Source organism: Vulpes vulpes, chromosome 16, assembly GCF_048418805.1.
Source record: "Vulpes vulpes isolate BD-2025 chromosome 16, VulVul3, whole genome shotgun sequence".
NCBI lineage: Eukaryota > Metazoa > Chordata > Mammalia > Carnivora > Canidae > Vulpes > Vulpes vulpes.
Window position 1 is genome coordinate 42,334,503 of NC_132795.1, and position 18,539 is coordinate 42,353,041.

The 18,539-nt window shown below is 46.2% G+C and overlaps 1 protein-coding gene across 6 annotated transcripts in view; it reads right to left on the reverse strand.

Annotated features, from left to right (window-relative positions):
- PTPRB (protein tyrosine phosphatase receptor type B) overlaps positions 1 to 18,539 on the reverse strand; it is a 121,853-nt gene that overhangs the window by 32,056 nt on the left and 71,258 nt on the right. For all 6 annotated transcript variants that reach the window (XM_072742060.1, XM_072742063.1, XM_072742062.1 and 3 more), the window contains 9 exons: positions 18,238 to 18,501; positions 17,432 to 17,695; positions 16,428 to 16,691; positions 12,680 to 12,949; positions 9,114 to 9,377; positions 7,276 to 7,539; positions 6,275 to 6,556; positions 2,283 to 2,561; positions 1,798 to 1,947 (listed from right to left, as the gene is read on the reverse strand). In XM_072742060.1, coding sequence (XP_072598161.1) covers positions 1,798 to 1,947; positions 2,283 to 2,561; positions 6,275 to 6,556; positions 7,276 to 7,539; positions 9,114 to 9,377; positions 12,680 to 12,949; positions 16,428 to 16,691; positions 17,432 to 17,695; positions 18,238 to 18,501 — 2,301 coding nt within the window. The remainder of the gene's footprint in view (positions 1 to 1,797; positions 1,948 to 2,282; positions 2,562 to 6,274; positions 6,557 to 7,275; positions 7,540 to 9,113; positions 9,378 to 12,679; positions 12,950 to 16,427; positions 16,692 to 17,431; positions 17,696 to 18,237; positions 18,502 to 18,539) is intronic.

The window sequence follows — 18,539 nt, forward strand, 5'->3', positions numbered from 1 at the left end:
AGTTCTCTGCCTTGCCAACGACCATTGTAGCTGAGCTAATAAGGAAACCCCTATGACCTAGGAAATAGGGAAGAGATAAGAGAAATCAAGTTCAAGGCCAGAACAGTCACCCACAGGCACGCTCCATGTGCCACACCCAGTCTGATAACTGCTCTGTGTGCAGCTCTCTGTTATCTTGAGTCCAGTGTAATCCTGGCTCAAATTTGGCCCCGCCTGTAGCACGCTTCCCAGAACTCTTCCCTGTCCACCCAGCCTGCTGTGTGTTTTGGCACTGCAAGCTCGTTTTGATGTTGGCTGGAGGAAAGCATAATCAGGAAGATAAATATTATAGAGGTAGGATACCATTTACAACGCACTTCAAGGAGTGGCGTTGCAGGGGTTCATCACATCCTGGAGCCTTGGTTAATAAAATTCGTTCACAATGAGTGGGTCTTGGAAATACTACCTTGGCAGTAATTGAAGAGGAATGTTGCCTTTGGGATGAACTATAAGCTATGAATGACATTTATAGGAGATGGATTGCTCCCTTAGATCACCAGGGGAGCACAGCCCATCTCCACGCACATCAATAATTGAAGCCCACAAGGCTGGAGAACATGAGGCCGCCTGCTGGGGTTTGGCTTCCTTTTGGTCACTCCCTTACATTCACGTAGTAAAGCTTTGTGCTCACTGCACCTCCATTACATCTAAAATCTCTCTACAGTTCACCGAGTTATCTCTTAAATCCTTATCCACAGATACAAGTAAACATACCTATTTACGAGACACGTAAGGAAATCTGGGATGCACCACTGACCCTTGAAATGATTTCGTTAATTCTGCATGACCAACTTCAGTACAACTAAATAAAACCTCAAAGCACACAGACCATTACATACCCTGCGAGACTGAAATACTATTCCGCCTAGGAAGTGCCCCAGGCCCTGTCAGGTTTGGACTCTCTCGCTGCCCACAAATGGGTTAAAATAGTCAGGGATGCTAAAGAAACTCATGGGTAACACCTTAAGCAGTTTTGAAAACTATGAGACACGTCAAATATATTGACACGTCACTGCAGATGCAGACATGTGCTTTGGAGAAACAGGCCACACACGACCTCGGTGGCTAATGCAACACTCCAGTAGGTGGACAAATGCCAACCTACTAAGCTCTAAAAATCCTACTTGGCATCGTCTGGGAGGCTGCCATCACCCTTTCCTTGTTTCTGCCTGGCCTGTAGGAATCAGGCAGGCAGCGAGTAATGTCGTAGACCAGAACTTGAAATTTACTGCTGAAAATTCAGTAGAGAAAGAGAGAAGGCTTTTCGTGATCATCTTTTCCCTCTTGCTGGCTCTTGAAGGTTTTTTGTGAATTGGTGGGTGGTTTGGAAGCGTGTGCTTCCCTGGGGTGTTTGAGATCAGGGTGGGGGAGACGCCGGAGTACGCGGCTGGCTGGTGGCCGCACCGCAGAGCGTCCACGGCACTGGATGAGCAGTGAGCAGGTGGTGAGGATCAACCAGGCCATCGATGATCTTCCAGCAGCGCCTGGCTCATCGCGAGGCCCTTAAGCGAGGGTCACTGATACCATTGTGGTTGCTACTGTTGTTGCTCACCCGTTGCACAGTTATCACCGGGCTTCTTGCTGAAAGAGCCTGTGCCCACGTATTTGTCACGTCTCCCAGCATCCACTGGAGATGGGGCAGGAGGATATAAAACTTAAGGTTTCTGCTCTAGAACACCTGGCCACAGAAAGAGCCGCTGGGGTGGCCTGGGCTGAGGCAACCCTGGGTCTCAGGGCAGAGAATCCGGCATCACTTACCGTCGGCCTCTCTCACTACCACTGTGAAGTACTTCACAGCTCCGTTGGTGTCACTGAACCAGCTGCAGTTGAAAGTGAAGTTGATGGAGGATTTGCTGATGAGCACATCCTTTTTGTTCACGCGGATGTGTGGTGGAGGAGGAGGGGGCCCTGGAAGGGATGGAGAAGGAATCGGGGGGTCACGGCTCCGCTTTTCCACAGAAACAACAATCGGTGAAATGAAAGTCTCTGCTCACCTACACCAGTGTGTGCGTGTGTATGCCTGTGCATGTAGCTCGCTGCCCCGATGCCCCCCCATGCCCCCACAGGCCGGGCACCTCAAGCACGCTAAGGCCACTTCCTGTGCCTGCTGCTGGGCTGCTCTGCAGGCACCCAGAAGGGTCTGCACCTTCCAGACACTTTCTAGGTCTCTTTCATCCCAGTGACACCAAGTTGCGCTACCGGGGCCGCAAAGTGGGTGGGGGTGCCCCCCAGGAAACACTTACGGTCTATCATCGTGATGGTGCTGCCCTCCACCACCTCACTGCTCATGCCAGCCGACTGCACCTTGATGGACACCAGGTACCTCTTATGGGGCACGAGCATCATGATGTTGAGCAGAGACTTTTCTTTCTCCAGCTTTCTGGAAAACTCAACTTCTTGGGTGTCCATTTTCCGACACTCAATGCTATAACCGTCAAAGTCAGAGTCAGGAGGGATCCAAGAGCAGGCAATGGCCGTGGAGTTCTGAGGCCGGCAATGCAGGTTCTGTATCTTGTCTGGTTCTACAGGAGAGAGAGGGAGAGACGGTTTTTTGTTTGGTTTTGTTTCATTTTTTCCCCCCCAGCTCCTCTGGGCCCCATTTGCTCTGTGACCTAAATAAGTAATTCTCAACATTTACTTGGGTTGCTTTTCAAGAAAGGTGGTTCTTATGGCTCTCCCAAGGAATTTCTGCTTCCCAGACCATACTTTGAGAAACGTGAAAAATTACAGTGCTGTTCCTGCTCACATGCCATCCTCCAGGCAGCGAAACTACCTGCCGTTCTCTGTATCCACCATGCTCTCCCACCCCCTGTGCTTGTGGTCATTCAGTTTCTGTCTGACACAGTGCCTGACCCAGTAGGGACTCAATGAAAGTATCTGATCTCATTAGTTGTGGTGAATGACTCCACAAGAAGTGAGTGATACAGTCTGTCAAGAAAACACCTAGATGACCTGACCATGCAGGTGAATAATCAAACTCTAGGCCCTCCCCAACTTGCTACGTACCTACATCTCTAATTACATCCTATGAAGCTAAATTGTAGATTTTTTTTTTAAAGATTTTATTCATTTATTCATGAGACACAGAGAGAGAGAGAGGCAGAGAGACACAGGCAGAGGGAGAAGCAGGCTCCATGCAGGGAGCCGGACGTGGGACTCAATCCCGGGTCTCCAGGAATAAATTCCTGAGCTGAAGGCAGACACTCAACTGCTGAGCCACCCAGGTGTCCCTAAATTATAGATATTTAAATTTAATTTTAGCAGCTGAGCCATTTAAAAAAGAAGGGGTCTCAGTTCCCCAATATGTTAAATCAGAGGGGCTCTGGTCCTGTGCTTCAAGTGTGCCTTGGGGGGCCAGGGGTGCTAGGCTGGGTGACCTCCCTAAGACTTCCCTTCTTTGGCTAGCCCTCTGTCCATAGGGATTTCTGAGGAGCCTTCAGGCTCTTGAATAGCACTTGAAAATCTAGTTCTAAACCACCCTATTTCATTCCAGGAGTCAAAAGTCTTGAATTATAAAAGCCTGCCCGTTGTTTCATTGACCACGGTGGAAAATACAGTAACAATTTTCAGATGGCACTAATCAGTGGCATCACTCCATCAGAAAGGCTCACAAGAGCACTGCATAATGTGGGGAGGGATTAAAAAAAATAAGGCTGAAGACAGTTCTGTTTGACCTTTAGGACACCAAATAGGAAAAACACCTTCCAATTCACTGTTGGGTTTTTATAGTCCCTGTTATAAATCTCATCCTTTTCTCTTTTTTTCCCACCTGCCCTTCCTCCCCAAATTAAAATATATGTTTTGTGCATAAACCTTGTAGACAGGACTGGCTACATAACGTTCAGGGTCCAATGCCACGTGAAAATGCAATGCCCTGTGTTCAAAATATTATTAAGATTTCCAGGTGGTGGCAACAGAAAATTACACCAAGTGAGGGGTCCCTCTAAGCATGGGGCCTGTGTGCCCGCACAGCTGGTGGCCCTGGCGCTGCTTGCAGAATAGATCATAGTGATCTTCCAGGAATGCTGTGTAGACCTAGTAATCCCTCACGGAGCAGCAGCTGTTGCTCCGATTCGGCATATAACATGCCTTCTCCTTCGTCATAGGACTCTTTGTCCCTAACAACCATGACTTGGAAACACTCAGCATCTTTGTGCCACTGCATGAATTTGTGTTTCACATCAAGGTCTAAAATATTTTGCTAAGTCATAACAGTTTAGATTAGAATGATTTGGGGGGAAAAAAGTTATCAACCTGAAGATTTTTCAGGATGAGGCAATTGGCCTTTGAGGCGAGTAGTAATGGCGTCTTTTCAAACACTAACTGCTCGTTAATCTTTCGAGCTCCTTCCAGCCAGACCACAGCTGGAACCCAAAGACACCTTCTCTGTTTAGCCTTGGAGAAAGTCTTTAAAAACACCCTGCCTGATTCGTGATTCTGATAATTTGCTCAAAGAATATGGACATTTGCTTCCACCTCTTTCCTCAGTTCCATCTCCCCTCTCCTGTCTGCCTCAAAAGCTTATAAATCTTCTAAGACCTTGGGGCACATCCCTTGTCCTCAAGAAATGTGTCTGCTATATGCAAGGTGCTCTTCTAAGGACTGTGAACAGTGCAGAAGTGAGTGAGGCATTAGCCCGAACCTCTAGGAAGGGAGAGGAGTCCAAACCAGCCATAATATGGGGGAGAAAGGAGAATGTGCCAGAAGAAATGGAGAAAGAAGGTGCCGGATGGAGCACTAGACAACTTTCCGGAGTTAGAGGTGGGCAGGAGTTAGCAAAGGCTTTCTGGCAGAGATGACCCCTCCCCAAGATACTGGGAAAGGGGCCTTTTAGGCAGAGGAGAGCATGAACCCAGGCACCCGAGGTGGGGCTGGGGGCTGGGAAGGTGGAAGATAAGGAGTTACAAGTTGTTCATCATGGCTGGAGCGTATGCGTGGGACCCAGAGTCATGGGATGATCCTACACGAGGGTTATGGCCCACAATGGACCACCAAGAGCCCGTCCTGAGCTTGCTGTAAATGAAAATCCTTAGTCCTTTTTCACCGATTTCTCTTGACACTCAACTAGGCAACCTCAAACTGCTCTTTGGATACAATGTGGAGCACAGGTTATAATTACTCTACCATTAATGTCTGTTGAATAGGTGAAACAACTACTTGCTAAAATTTCTAATTTTCAACCATGTATTTTATCAATAGCCACTATCTGATCCAATCTTTGAAACTACATATGCTGGTATCATTGAAAAATAGCTATTTGGATTGAGGTTCCTGTACCGAAACCCTTTGTTTCTTTGGGCTTTGTTGCAACTATCCCAAAGTGCCTTTGGGAAGAAACTGATATATATTTCATGCTTGAAGTATTTTTATCTGCGGGATTTATAGCAATATGTCCTAACTGATCCCTCTGTTTCTAGTTTGCCCCTTTCAATCTATACTCCACACTGTACCCAGACTGCAAATCTGGTTATGATATCTCAGATGCACATCCCTCAGTGACTCCAATCGATTGGGGATAAAGTTAAAGTCACTCCCCCTGGTTCACAAGACATTTTATGACCCGATTTTCCTAATCTTCACCTTTTATGCTCTGGTCAATGAAAATCCTTTCCATTCCTCTATCCTGTCTGGTCTTGGAATATTTTATTCTCTACCTAGCATATTCTCCATTTCTTTCCCCATATCAACCTAGTGAATCTTATTCTTCTCTTAGGTTTTGATTTGGAGGCTTCTTCTAGGAAGCTCCCTTGTATTGAGTGAGACGCCCCTACCATGAGTTTCTATAGAGCCAAATACTCCTTCCTCACACTTCCCACTCAACCCCACGCTCCCTGAGGGCAGAGATAATGTCTTTATTGTCCACCTTTGTTCATGTTGAAGGAATGAACAAGTCTATACAGACCTCTCTCTGAATTCAAATCTAACCAATCACAAGGAAAAATGTAAATTTAAACAAAGTCTCAAGGGCACCTAGGTGGCTCAGTGGTTGAGCATCTGCCTTTGGCTCAGATCGTGATGTCGGGGGCCTGGGATCGAGTTCTGTATCAGGTCCCTGCAGGAAGCTTGCTTCTCCCTCTGCCTGTGTCTCTGCCTCTCTCTGTGCCTTTCATGAATAAATAAATAAAATCTTTAAAAAATAAAAAAATTAAAAATGAACCTCACTGGAATAAGATGTCACGACACATACTTCCCCCTCACTCCATCTGAGAACCAAGAGTAGCAAAACATGTCATACTTGTCCTCACAGATCCAAATATTGGCTTGCTGTAGGTTTTCTTGGAGTCACCACTGACAGTCTTGACACTAAATTGATAGGATCTGCCTGGACGAAGACCATGTATGATTCGCCCTTCTGATTTTCTGTTGCTGTAGGGGTTGAAGACTGTGATTGCATCTCGGGGGGACCACTGCAGCTCAAAGTCATCATAGTCTGTCCAGTCTGGTGGCCCCTTCCAGGTGATGGCCAAGGAGGTGTTTGTAACATCCGCAAATGACATAAGACTGGGAGGACTTGGGGCTGCATGTAAGAGAAGGTGAAAAAAAAATCACATAAACACGTCTCTGCCGTAACAGCTACAGCTAAGAGAGCTGAGTGACATCAGACATACCTCAATGTGCCTCATAGGAAGAGATAATGGGAAAACCTAACAATAGAAGCTTCTATCTCTAGTGCTTACTATGTGTCAGGTGCTGTCCTCAAATGTGTTCTGTGCATTTTCTTTACTTTTCATAACCTGAGTTTTCTTACCAGGGTGCTGTGGAGCAGGGGTGGGCCCTAAATGGGTTACAAGTGTGGAAAGGTACGGGTTCTGTTAGAGTTTGAGGTGTGAGGGCTACAGTCCACACAGTCCTGTCCAGATAGCCTTGTTCCTTGGCCCCAGGGTGGCATGCAGACTAACACTATCTGTGTATGCCCAGGAAATACAGTACTTAGGAAGCATCGCCCATAGTAACGCAATGATGAGGCATGTGTTAATCCCCACTTTACAGATAAGGAAACTGAGACTTCGAGATGCTCCATGACCTTCCTAGTGTCATGAAGGCAAGTGGCAGAGCTAAGGCCCTAGACCTTGTTCCCAGATCTCTCGTGGTGCAGTGGAGAAGGTCTGTTTCCTTTATCCACCGTATCGTGGTGCCTTGCCAAGGTCAGGGGCACACCATGATGGATCTTCTTTCTTCTTAAAACCATAACTCGTTGTCCTACCAATACTAGCCTTGGGCAAGCGGGCTTCTTACCTGTTCTGCTCTCCCCCGTGAGCCTGTTGCTGAGGTCCCCACTGTGAGTTACCACACACAGCGTGTACTTCCGTCCAGGAACGAGGCCGTGGAAACGCCATTCTGTTAGGTCCTTGTCTCTCCAGTTCTCCTTCTTCGTGCCATTGGGGTTGTAGAGAATCAGCTCATAAAAGTCGAAGTCCCCGGAGGCTGGACTCCAGCTGAACCAGAGACTGTCTGTCATGTTCCGATTGGATCCCCTGAGGTTACTCACAGAAGCTGGGACTTAAGCACAGTGGAAACCTTGACTGAGAACACAGGAGGCAGCTGCAAAGCCATCTGGCCTACAGCTGAGAATATGATGAGCTCTGTTGGGCATGTGGGTGAGAGGCGCCCGTTGTAGGAGCCAGATCTTGCCTGGATTGCCGGGCATGTCACTCTAGGGGCACGTGGTCTAAGATGTGGTACAAACGGAAATAACACAAAGCCCCACAGGTGGTGGCTTCTATCTGCTTGCCACACGAGGTCTGATAAACATCTCAAATGAGATCTTCAGAAATGACTGGTTAAAACTGGTCAAACGGTTTATACCTCAGCTTCTAAAAGGCCCCAAAAGTGTTCACAGGAGGTCGCAGCCCCTTCCAGGCTGGCATCTCACCCAGGCCCCTTGGCCCATCACCTCCCCCTCTGGGCCTCTCCACTTGCTCTCGTAGGTTCCCAGTTTCCTCCTCCCTTTCCCACCCAAATCTATATTGGGAGAGCCTCGCTTGGGAAAAGAGTGTTAGCAGTCACGTCTACCGCCGTGTGACTTAGTCACGCTGGCACCTGTCCCGTGGGTATTTAAGCTTCCTTATTCTCCAGAGAGTGAAGACTCTTGTCTCTTGATGGAGGAACTTTAAACATTAGTGAGCAGATAAGGGAAGATGTGCAGAGGTCGGAAGCCCTGGCGAAGGCAAGGCCGAGACGACTGTGCCCGGGTCTAGGCAGTCCCGGATCTGTGGCTCGTGTGCACCGTCTCCCCCAGGACATGCTCAGAGCCTCGGCTGGTGCTGGGAGGTGCTCCGCACAGGGCTTCCTCTGTCTAAAATGCTGTCTCGTCCTGCTAAGTCACCGTCACTACTTGCTGCTTGTCTCTTTCCCAGGCCTGCAGGTGTCCCCAGTCACCTCCCTCAAGAGCGTGCTGTGGGCGCCCCCCCCCCCCCCCCCCCCCCCCCCCCCCGCCAATGTGAGCTCCCCAGGTCAGGGGCCTCTTCAGCCCCATGCCTGGCACGTAAAGCACACAAACACCATCGTCAAATGAGAAAAAAAAAATGCCAGAAGAATAAGAGAGTGAACTCAGATTACAGAAAAGAGTGCATTCCATGTGTCACTGGCAGCCCACAGAGAGGTCTCTGTCTCTCCTTTCCCTGCAACACGTGGTGTTCTTTCTCGTAGCCCTGTCTCTGCCTCCCAGCACTCACTGCTCGGTCCCTTTGGCAGAGGCCCGGCTCTGGAGCTGCCCCCCACTCCTCCACTGCCCGCATGTCTTGCACAGGCCTGAAGGGCATGGCTTGAGTCGGGCCACAATGGCTTACAGCCCTCTCGCGGCAGCGTGCTGGCAAACAGAGGAGCCAGGTTCATTTCTCCACCAAACCCTAAGATGCCCACAGTGGTGGCAAGAGAGCAGAAGCCAGTGCGGAAGCTATGCTGGTATGTGATCAGAGGTCCGATTTAGAGTCAAGAAGCCTGAAGGTCACAAAAGTCACATTGAGCTAGGCCACGTCCAGAATAGGAAACTCTAAAGACAAATGATGGAACAGTCACCAAATACAGACACCATTTCCCTGCCATACACATTCCCGCTTGGGGCCAGGCCTTACCTGTTCTACCGAATATGAAAGACTCATTAGACAGCTCCCCACTGTGAGTGACAATCACCATTTTGTACATTCGGCCTTGTAGCAAGTTCTGGAAAGAGAAGCTCTGGATTTGTGGGTCAACTTGAGCTCTCTCCTGAAGCGTTCGGTCTGGGTTGTAGAGAAAGATGTTGTACCAGTTGAGCTCCCCCTCTGAGGTGGTCCAGCTAAAGGACAGGTGTCTGGTGGAGTTCTCTGTGATCCTCAGATTGGTGACGGCTGCTGGGACTGGAAGAGTTGAGCGAGAGAGTGAGACTGAGTTACAGCAAGCCCCCCGACACAGCCCAGGTCTGTGGTCCACATGGACACACAGCACAGCGACTCAAAATACTTGGTCTCTGCCTTCAGAAAATATCGACTTCATGGAGACCCAAAGTGAGGAAGACTGAATTTTGTGCATTAATGATGTTGAAGCTGCTAATGAAAAAACCCAAACCAAACCAAAACAAAAACCCTAAAAAAGCCCCACAAGAGAACAAAGAAAAACCAGTAATGGGAAATTATCTTCAAAGACGTTTTTTTGGGGGGGTATAAAATAAAGGTTAATCTGACCTGTGTGACTAAACATTTTTCTAATACTGAGAGCTAGATCAGAAATCAAAAAACGATCTCTGACCACCATCTCAAAGCTGAGGAATGGCCCTTGGGGGTAAGGGCAGCAGGGAGGGAAGAGCAGTGGGAGAGAAAGAGAAAGCAGGCGATTCGATTCAGGGATAGAGGAAAGAGAAGCAAGAGGAAAAGCCAAAACCATTTTTTTTTTTAAAGATTTACATTGGGATTTGATGACCCCCTTGGCCTTCAATGGTATCTGTTGGCAAAGTGATCAAGAAGCACCAGAGATGACCTGCTGCCAAGCTGCCTGCACTGGTGCTGCCCGATTCCACAGAAGTCGTGGGATACCAGTAGAAACAGGACAGGACACCTGCCTTGGTCTCTCCTGGGTTCTCCTCCCTCCATGCCAAACACTTCCTCTTTTGCCCTCTCCCTCTCCTTGCACCAGGTCCTTAAAAGTTGGTATTTCCCATCATACCATCCTTTCTCCTCATACTCTGTAATGCTAGCTGAGCAACCTCTCTCGTCCAATTTATGGATTGCTACGGTCTGAATGCTTATGTCCCCTCCACCTCCAAACTCATATGTTGAAACCCAACCCCTGAGGTGACAGTATTAGGGAATGTGGCCATTGGGAGGTGGTCAGGGTCATGAGGGTGGAGCCCTCACGAATGGGAGCAGTTCCCTTATAAAACAGACCCCAGAGAGCTCTCTCTTTGTCCTTCTATCATGTGAGACACAGCAAGAGGACACCATCTATGAACCAGAAAATGGGCTCTCACCAGACCCTGAATCTGCTGGTGCCTTGATCTTGGACTTCCATCCTATAGAACTGTGAGAAATACAGGCTTATTCAAGCCACCCAGTTTATGGTATTTTGGTTAGAGCAGCCTTAGACGAATACATGAATTTAACTAGAATTTTGGTCCAAATACTTATCTTCGGCTCACTTTTCTGAGCTTTGGCCACATTTTCAGTTACCTATGATCATCTCTCATGGCAAATCATTCAGACATCTTAAACTCAGTCTAGAACTGAACCCTGTCCATTTCCCCTCCTCTGGCTTCTTTTATCTTGATTAATGGCATCATCCTCTACCAGACACCCCCAGGTAGCAATTCTGGAATCTTCCGTTCTTCCTTCTGTACTCTACTCAGACCCCCAAATGCCAGCTTACCTAATGAGGAAATATTTCTTGTCATTCCTATATCTGCAATCATCTATGACCCCAAGTACCTTTCTGACCACATCCCCCCACCTTGTTCTCACTCACTGTGCTCCAGCTATCCTGGCCTCTTGACCGGTCCAACAGGCCAGACACACTCTGCTTCAGAGTCTCCACCCTGCCGTTGGCTCTGCGTAGGGATACTCTTCTGCCAAATACCTGCATAATCCTTTGTCTCCCTTCTTTCAGACATTTACTCAAATATCACCTTCTCGACAAAACCTCCAAGGACTGTACTATCTACAATTGTAAGCCTCTAACACTTGCCATCCCCTTTCCTGATTTAATTTTCTCTTTGGTGTTCACCACCACCTAACCAACTACATTCTTTGCTTATTTTGTTTGTTGCCTTTCTACCCTCCTAGAGTATGAGTTTCATGACCATCAGGGTTTGCTTTATACACTTCTGTGCATTTAGAAAGGTGCCTGGCACATGGTAGGTGCTCAGTGACGAATGAATGAATGAGTGAGTCTCTTCTCCATTCACTGTATCTGCCATTGCCATCTGATTTACCTTCTTTAAGGCACAAATTGTTATTACACAACACTCACTCTCTGGCATAAAACCCTGTAGGGTCTCCTCACTTCTTACAAGTTGAAAAATAAACTCCTGAGGAAGACAGGCCAGGCACTCTCTAATCTGGCCCCAATCCCCATTGTGCCACCCATATTTCCTCCATCCACGGCTCCTCGCTAGTCCTTCTCACACCTCCCTATCTTGACGTAGGATTGTCTGGTCTGTCTGCACAGTGTGCCCTTCTATCTTCTCTCCACAGACAGGATTGTCTCATCCTTCATGATAGTACTGAAATGCCAGTTTTATGAAGACCTCCCCATTCGACCCAACCCCCATGCTCCTCTGGATGTTGGACATTCTTTCTTCTACACGATCCTTGTCACCATGTACTATCATCCTTTGTCTATGTGTCTGTCTCCCCCACCAGTTAGCCAGCTCTTCAGGACAGAGCATGCCTCGTTCATCTTTATGTCCCTGTCAGCATCACCCACCCCTCTTCAGACCTAGCTCCTTAGTGAGTAAGTAATCCATTAGACCACCGTTGTGGTCTGAAGAATGACCCCCACGGATGTCCACGTCCTAGTCCCCAGAACCTGGGAATATGTTACCTTATGTGGCAAAGGGGACCTTATAGATGTGATTAAGTTAAGCATCTCGAGGCAGGGAGCTTATGCTGGATTGTCCGGGTGGTGACCAATGTAATCACGAGACTCCTGAAAAGATGGAAGAGGGAGGCAGAAGAGTCGAGAAAGAGATATGGTGACATACATAGAGGTTAGACAGCAATGCCATTGCTGGAAGGGGGACGTGAGGCAAGGAATGTGAGTGGCTTCTGGTAGCTGAAAAGGGCAAGGAGAGGATCTCCCCCTAAAGTCTCTAGGAGAAATACAGCCCTGCCGATACCCGGGGCCTTGACGTTAGCCCCCAAGGACCCACTTCCAGATGCTGACCTCCAGAACTATGATAATATACTGGTGTTGTTTTAAGCCACTGAATTGGTGGTAATTCATCACAGCGGCAGTAGGTTTTAGGAATCTATCTAACTTGGAGTGGGGTAGGTGAAGCCCGCGTGAAGAGGCTGATTGATGGGAAAGTGATAAATCACCGTGAACGTCCCCATTGTGTCAAGAAATAGATATCATCTCCCCGTGTGGCCTCAGCCCTCTGACCCTGCGACTCTGAAGGAGCAGCACCCAGGGAGGGATCTGGGGCGAGACAACAAGCTGTACACATTACCTGTTCGGCCTTCAGTTTGGGCTTCCTTGCTGAGGAGCCCTCCGCTGACGGTTAGGATCTGTATCTTGTATTTCTTTCCTGGCGTTAGGTCTTCAAATTTGTGCTGCTTGGTGGTGGCTGGCTCTGATGTATTACTCAGAAGGATCCCATTGTCATTTAGAAGCAGGATCTCATACCTCTCCGCCACACCAACGGCTTTTTGCCAACTCACTGTTAAGGAATGACTGCTGTATGCATTGTCTGCAATGATTCCTTGGACAGATGCTGGGACTGCAAAGGGAGAAGAGAGGCGAGGGCTGTCAGGTTCCCTCACTTAGGGTAAACCAACTGAGAAACCAGTTGAGAAAAACTTTAAATTGACTGCAGGAAGGCGATGATGGCACCGCTTCACGCGTGTTGTATGGACACTTTCCATGTGCCCTTAGGAGGAAGCATTTCTTGGCCCGAATTATCTGTACACCTGCTTTGAGTCTCCATTATTTCCTCTGAATTTAGACAGGATCTTGAAGTCAAACAAGTAGAAAAATTAGCGAAAGTGACACTGATAAATATGCAAAGTGATTCATATTTATGTATCTAGAAAGTGGAAGATGCTGAACAAATTTACATTCAGTGAATATAGTATAAATGGCGGAATTATGTTTAGACTTTCATTCCCAAGATTACCTCGAGTCAAAGCTTTCAGCCTTGACCTAAGTAGTAGTGTATAATAATTTTTCTTTACTATGTTTCATGATGTGAAAGGCAAAATAGTATTATTTTTCATAATATTTTCTGTCCTAGGTTCATATTTTTTTCTCATTCTACATAATCTTACATCTCATCCATTCCCATGGTTTGAATTGTTACCCATATGGTGACGATTCCCAAATTTAAACTTGCAGTTCAGATCTCTCTTCTATTTTTGCAAATGACATCTCTCCCTGCATGTTCCATCCAATTCTCAAGAGGTCCAAATTGGACTCCTTAGCTCCCTCCCCATAACCTCCTCATTGTCCTTTGCTTCGCTTGGTACAAGTCAGAAATGTGGGTTGTCACTCTTACTCTTCCACATGTAATCCAACATGGGTCTTGTAATATCTATGTCCTAAAATTTATATCCCTTTGGTGTATCCACTTCTCTCCCTTCTCTGTCCACTACCACTGCCCTAGGACAATAGCATCCCCCACTACATGACTGACCAGTGCCCTTGCTTCCTCGCCTCCCACACTGTATCTGGCATATTCTCATAGCAGCGCCATGCAGATGGCTCTTCAATGGCTCTCCATAATTCTAAACACCTTCCAAGGCATAGGAAGCCTTTCATGACTCGGTCCATCTACTTACTTAGCCATATGGCTCATCTTTATTCTAACATACGCTGTAGTATGTAGGTCCTCAAATGTGCCAGGCTTTCTCTCACTTCCAGGCCTTTGTTTTTTTCTGCTGGAACCAAGTCAACATACGGGGCACCAGTATGACTTTTTTTTTTTTTTTACACCAGTATGACTTTTTAATGTCTATTTAAATGTTACTTTTTCCTGGAAGCCTTCCCCGACTCTTCCTTCATGTTTGCTCCTGACATGCCCCACTATTGCTTTTATTTTAGAAGTCATCATGTTGTAAATGCCTTTTCATTTCTCTTTCACTTTCACTAGATGATAAGCTTCTTGAGGTTGGGGGCTCTATCTTGCTACTGAATTCCCATTTTCTAACACAGTGCTTGACATGTGGTTGAAGAGACACATATATGAAATCAAGACACAGTAGGGCACAGTCCAGAAGCCCAGGCCGCACAACTAAATGAGTGGTTGTGGGAATGGAAGTCATCTTACAAGTTTGTATCGCAGTAGAAAAGGCATAAGGTTTGGAGCCAGACAGACCTAGTTTTGAGTTATCACTCTTGGTCTTATTGCATGTATCCTTGATGAAGTTTTATAAGCCTTCGGAGCCTCACTTTCCTCCTCTGTAAGATGGACTAGATGTAAAAAAGAAAACCATAGCTGGGGGCATCACAATGCCAGATTTCAGGTTGTACTACAAAGCTGTAGTCATCAAGACAGTGTGGTACTGGCACAAAAACAGACACATAGATCAATGGAACAGAATAGAGAATCCAGAAGTGGACCCTCAACTTTATGGTCAACTAATATTCGACAAAGCAGGAAAGACTATCCACTGGAAGAAAGACAGTCTCTTCAATAAATGGTGCTGGGAAAATTGGACATCCACATGCAGAAGAATGAAACTAGACCACTCTCTTGCACCGTACACAAAGATAAACTCAAAATGGATGAAAGATCTAAATGTGAGACAAGATTCCATCAAAATCCTAGAGGAGAACACAGGCAACACCCTTTTTGAACTTGGCCACAGTAACTTCTTGCAAGATACATCCACGAAGGCAAGAGAAACAAAAGCAAAAATGAACTATTGGGACTTCATAAAGATAAGAAGCTTTTGCACAGCAAAGGATACAGTCAACAAAACTAAAAGACAACCTACAGAATGGGAGAAGATATTCGCAAATGACGTATCAGATAAAGGGCTAGTTTCCAAGATCTATAAAAAACTTCTTAAACTCAACAGCAAAGAAACAAACAATCCAATCATGAAATGGGCAAAAGACATGAACAGAAAGCTCACAAAGGAAGACATAGACATGGCCAACTTGCACATGAGAAAATGCTCTGCATCACTTGCCATCAGGGAAATACAAATCAAAACCACAATGAGATCCCACCTCACACCATTGAGAATGGGGAAAATTAACAAGGCAGGAAACCACAAATGTTGGAGAGGATGTGGAGAAAGGGGAACCTTCCTGCACTGTTGGTGGGAATGTGAAATGTTGCAGCCACTCTGGAAAACTGTGTGGAGGTTCCTCAAAGAGTTAAAAATAGACCTGCCCTATGACCCAGCAATTGCACTGCTGGGGATTTACCCCAAAGATACAGATGCAATGAAACGCCGGGACACCTGCACCCCAATGTTTATAGCAGCAATGTCCACAGTAGCCACACTGTGGAAGGAGCCTCGGTGTCCACCGAAAGATGAATAGAGATAATTTTATTTTTTAAAGATTTTATTTATTTATTCATGAGAGACACAGAGAGAGAGAGAGAGAGAGAGAGAGAGAGAGAGAGGCAGAGACATAGGCAGAGAGAGAGAAACAGGCTCCATGCAGGGAGCCCGATGTGGGACTCGATCCGGGATTCCAGGATCACGCCCTGGGCTGAAGGCAGGCACTCAACCGCTGAGCCACCCAGGCATCCTGAATAGAGATCATTTTAAATGTCTTCCAGATAGCAGGTGCTTTTAGCTCATTTGTGTTTTAAAAGTAATGTATTATTGGTAATGTTAACATAAATGGACACATCATTTCTTCATTTGTTACTTGTTCTTATAACAAATTAAGTAAACGGCATAGGTGTTCATTTAAAAAAATTTGAGAAAGGGGTAAATTTTACAGAAGATAGTAAATATTTACATGTAAAGAGTTACTGTAAATGGAGATGTCTACGAAAGTTTTTATATCCTTTAGCAAGCGTGAAAATTTGTTCAAATGATTTGGCTCCTCATTACCTTTCTTTTGTTTTGAAGATCTCTCTTAATAAAGAAAAATGCAAAAAGAAAATAGAAGGGCTCTTGAAACCACATTGAATTATGGCTTTGAATTTAGATATTTTTGACTGTGAGTACCTAAGCCAGCCCATGTGTCGTCCCGTTATGGAGAACAATTTGGCTCTTCTCCAGGTGGGCACTCACCTGTCCGCCCCACTGCGTCTATCTGGTTCTTGAGGGACCCGCTGACTGAGGCGATCACAATCTGGTACAATTCCCCAGCCTCCAGCCGCTGGAATGTGTACTCAGAGACATGCTTGGAGATGGTCTGAGACTCAACCTTTTGATTTTGCCTGAAGGCTGACACGGTGTAGGAATCAACATCACCACCACCAGGAGTCCAGTTGACTGTCAGGCTGTCTGTCGCCCCGTTGGGAGAAATGTGAATGTTTTTGACAGCGCTTGGAACTAAAAAGGAAAATAAATTTAAAAGTCATCACTTGAATGAATTAGGGGAATTTTCAACCAATATTGTCATGCTTCTTGTATTTTGGCACGTCCTAAAAGAATTCACGTGGTATACTGATACCGTTTCCTTCAGACTTTGCTGCCTGAACTGAATTTAATAGGGGAAATCTAGAGGGACATTGAAGCCAGTGAGGAGAAATGAAGAATGCCAGTATAGAGCTAGGGGCAGATGGCCTTGCTCCAAGTCTTGGTTTTCTCATTTATACTAGCTGTGCGACTATAGGCAAATTACTCATCTCAGTAAGTTTCCATTTCTTCATCAGAAAAATGGCAATTATAGTGATAGTAACCAGCCCACAGAGTTGTGAGGATTGAACAAAACGTACACATAAAGTGCTCTGCTGTGGGTCTGGTTCACAGTAAACTGTCGATAAATGTTAACGATCATAACAACACTTCAAAGGAAACCCAACCAACAGAGTTATTTTTATCTGATCTATATGCCTTACAAGCACCAGCAATTCACATCAGTCCAATGCTATTTCTCTGAAAGCCTTTTTTACTCACCCTACGTTGTACTTTAGTTGTCCAGCGTGGACAACATCATTGTTATCATCAAGATAACCTCGCTTCTTGCCATCTCCCCTTTGCCCTAAAATCCTCAACAAAACTCCTGGCTACCCAGCATGCTGAACACACCATTGCACCTACTCAAGTTCAAGAGCCACATTTCAAATTACCTGTGAAGCCTTCAATGAAGGCTGACTGTTGTACTTCTCCACTGATGGTCAAGACAAGGATTTTATACTGGCGCCCCGGTGTCAGGGAGGTGAAGCGATACTCGGTTGCAGTATTTACGAGGTGAAAAGGAGGGAAAACTTTCATATCGTTGAAGAGCAGTTGGATCTCATATTGGTCTACATCCCCATCAGCTCGGGACCAAGTCACCAGAAGGTCTTCGGTGCTCCTATTGCGCAGTGTGAGATCCCTAACGGGCTCTGGGACTAGGGAGGAATATGAGAAGGCCCTTCAGGAAAGTGACGGTTCAAAGTTTACCTACACAATAATGGATGTGTCACATTCAAGGAACTGGCAAATATCTCTCTTCCCCAAAGAAACCACTTGAGCCACTTCATGCATAAGAATTAAATAAGAAAAATTGGAAGCAACTCTTAAAATTGTAATTTTTTTCCTGACATGAATCTTATATGCTAAGCGCTGGTAGGATATAATTATCAAGTGAATTATGACCTCAATCATAAGATGAAACAAGATGCTTAGAACTTTAAATGCCACGATGCGGTGGGACAGGGAAGAAAAATGGGACATTTGGCCTTCTTGCTCCCTGACTATGCTTGCTTTTATCTACCAATAAATATTCTGGAATTAGAGGCCATGGCTTGACTGAATGACGTTCCCAGTGAGACTGGGAATGTAATTTACTGATCAGTAAGCAGAGAGAATTCAAGGTTCAGATCCTTTATTTACTCGATGGCCTTTGAGTCCCAATCACCCATCAGGTTTAACAGTCTTCCTTTCCACTTACTTGTTCTGCCATTCCCTTGTTCGCTGGCTTCATATGGTCCACTTCTTGTACTAACAGTGACACTGTACAACCGTCCAGGGACTAGCTTAACAAATACGCACTCGTTCTCAGCCTTGGGAACGCTTTTGGTTTGAATGAAGTTGTTTTTGTTTTTAATGGTGACTTCATAGTGATCAAAGTCTCCACTAGCGTGCACCCAGGAGACCTTTAAATAGTCACTCCTGGCTGAGTTGCTAATACTGACTCCCTGGACCTTGTCAGGCACTGAAAAAGAGAACAGAGAACAGCTGAAGATTTAGTGA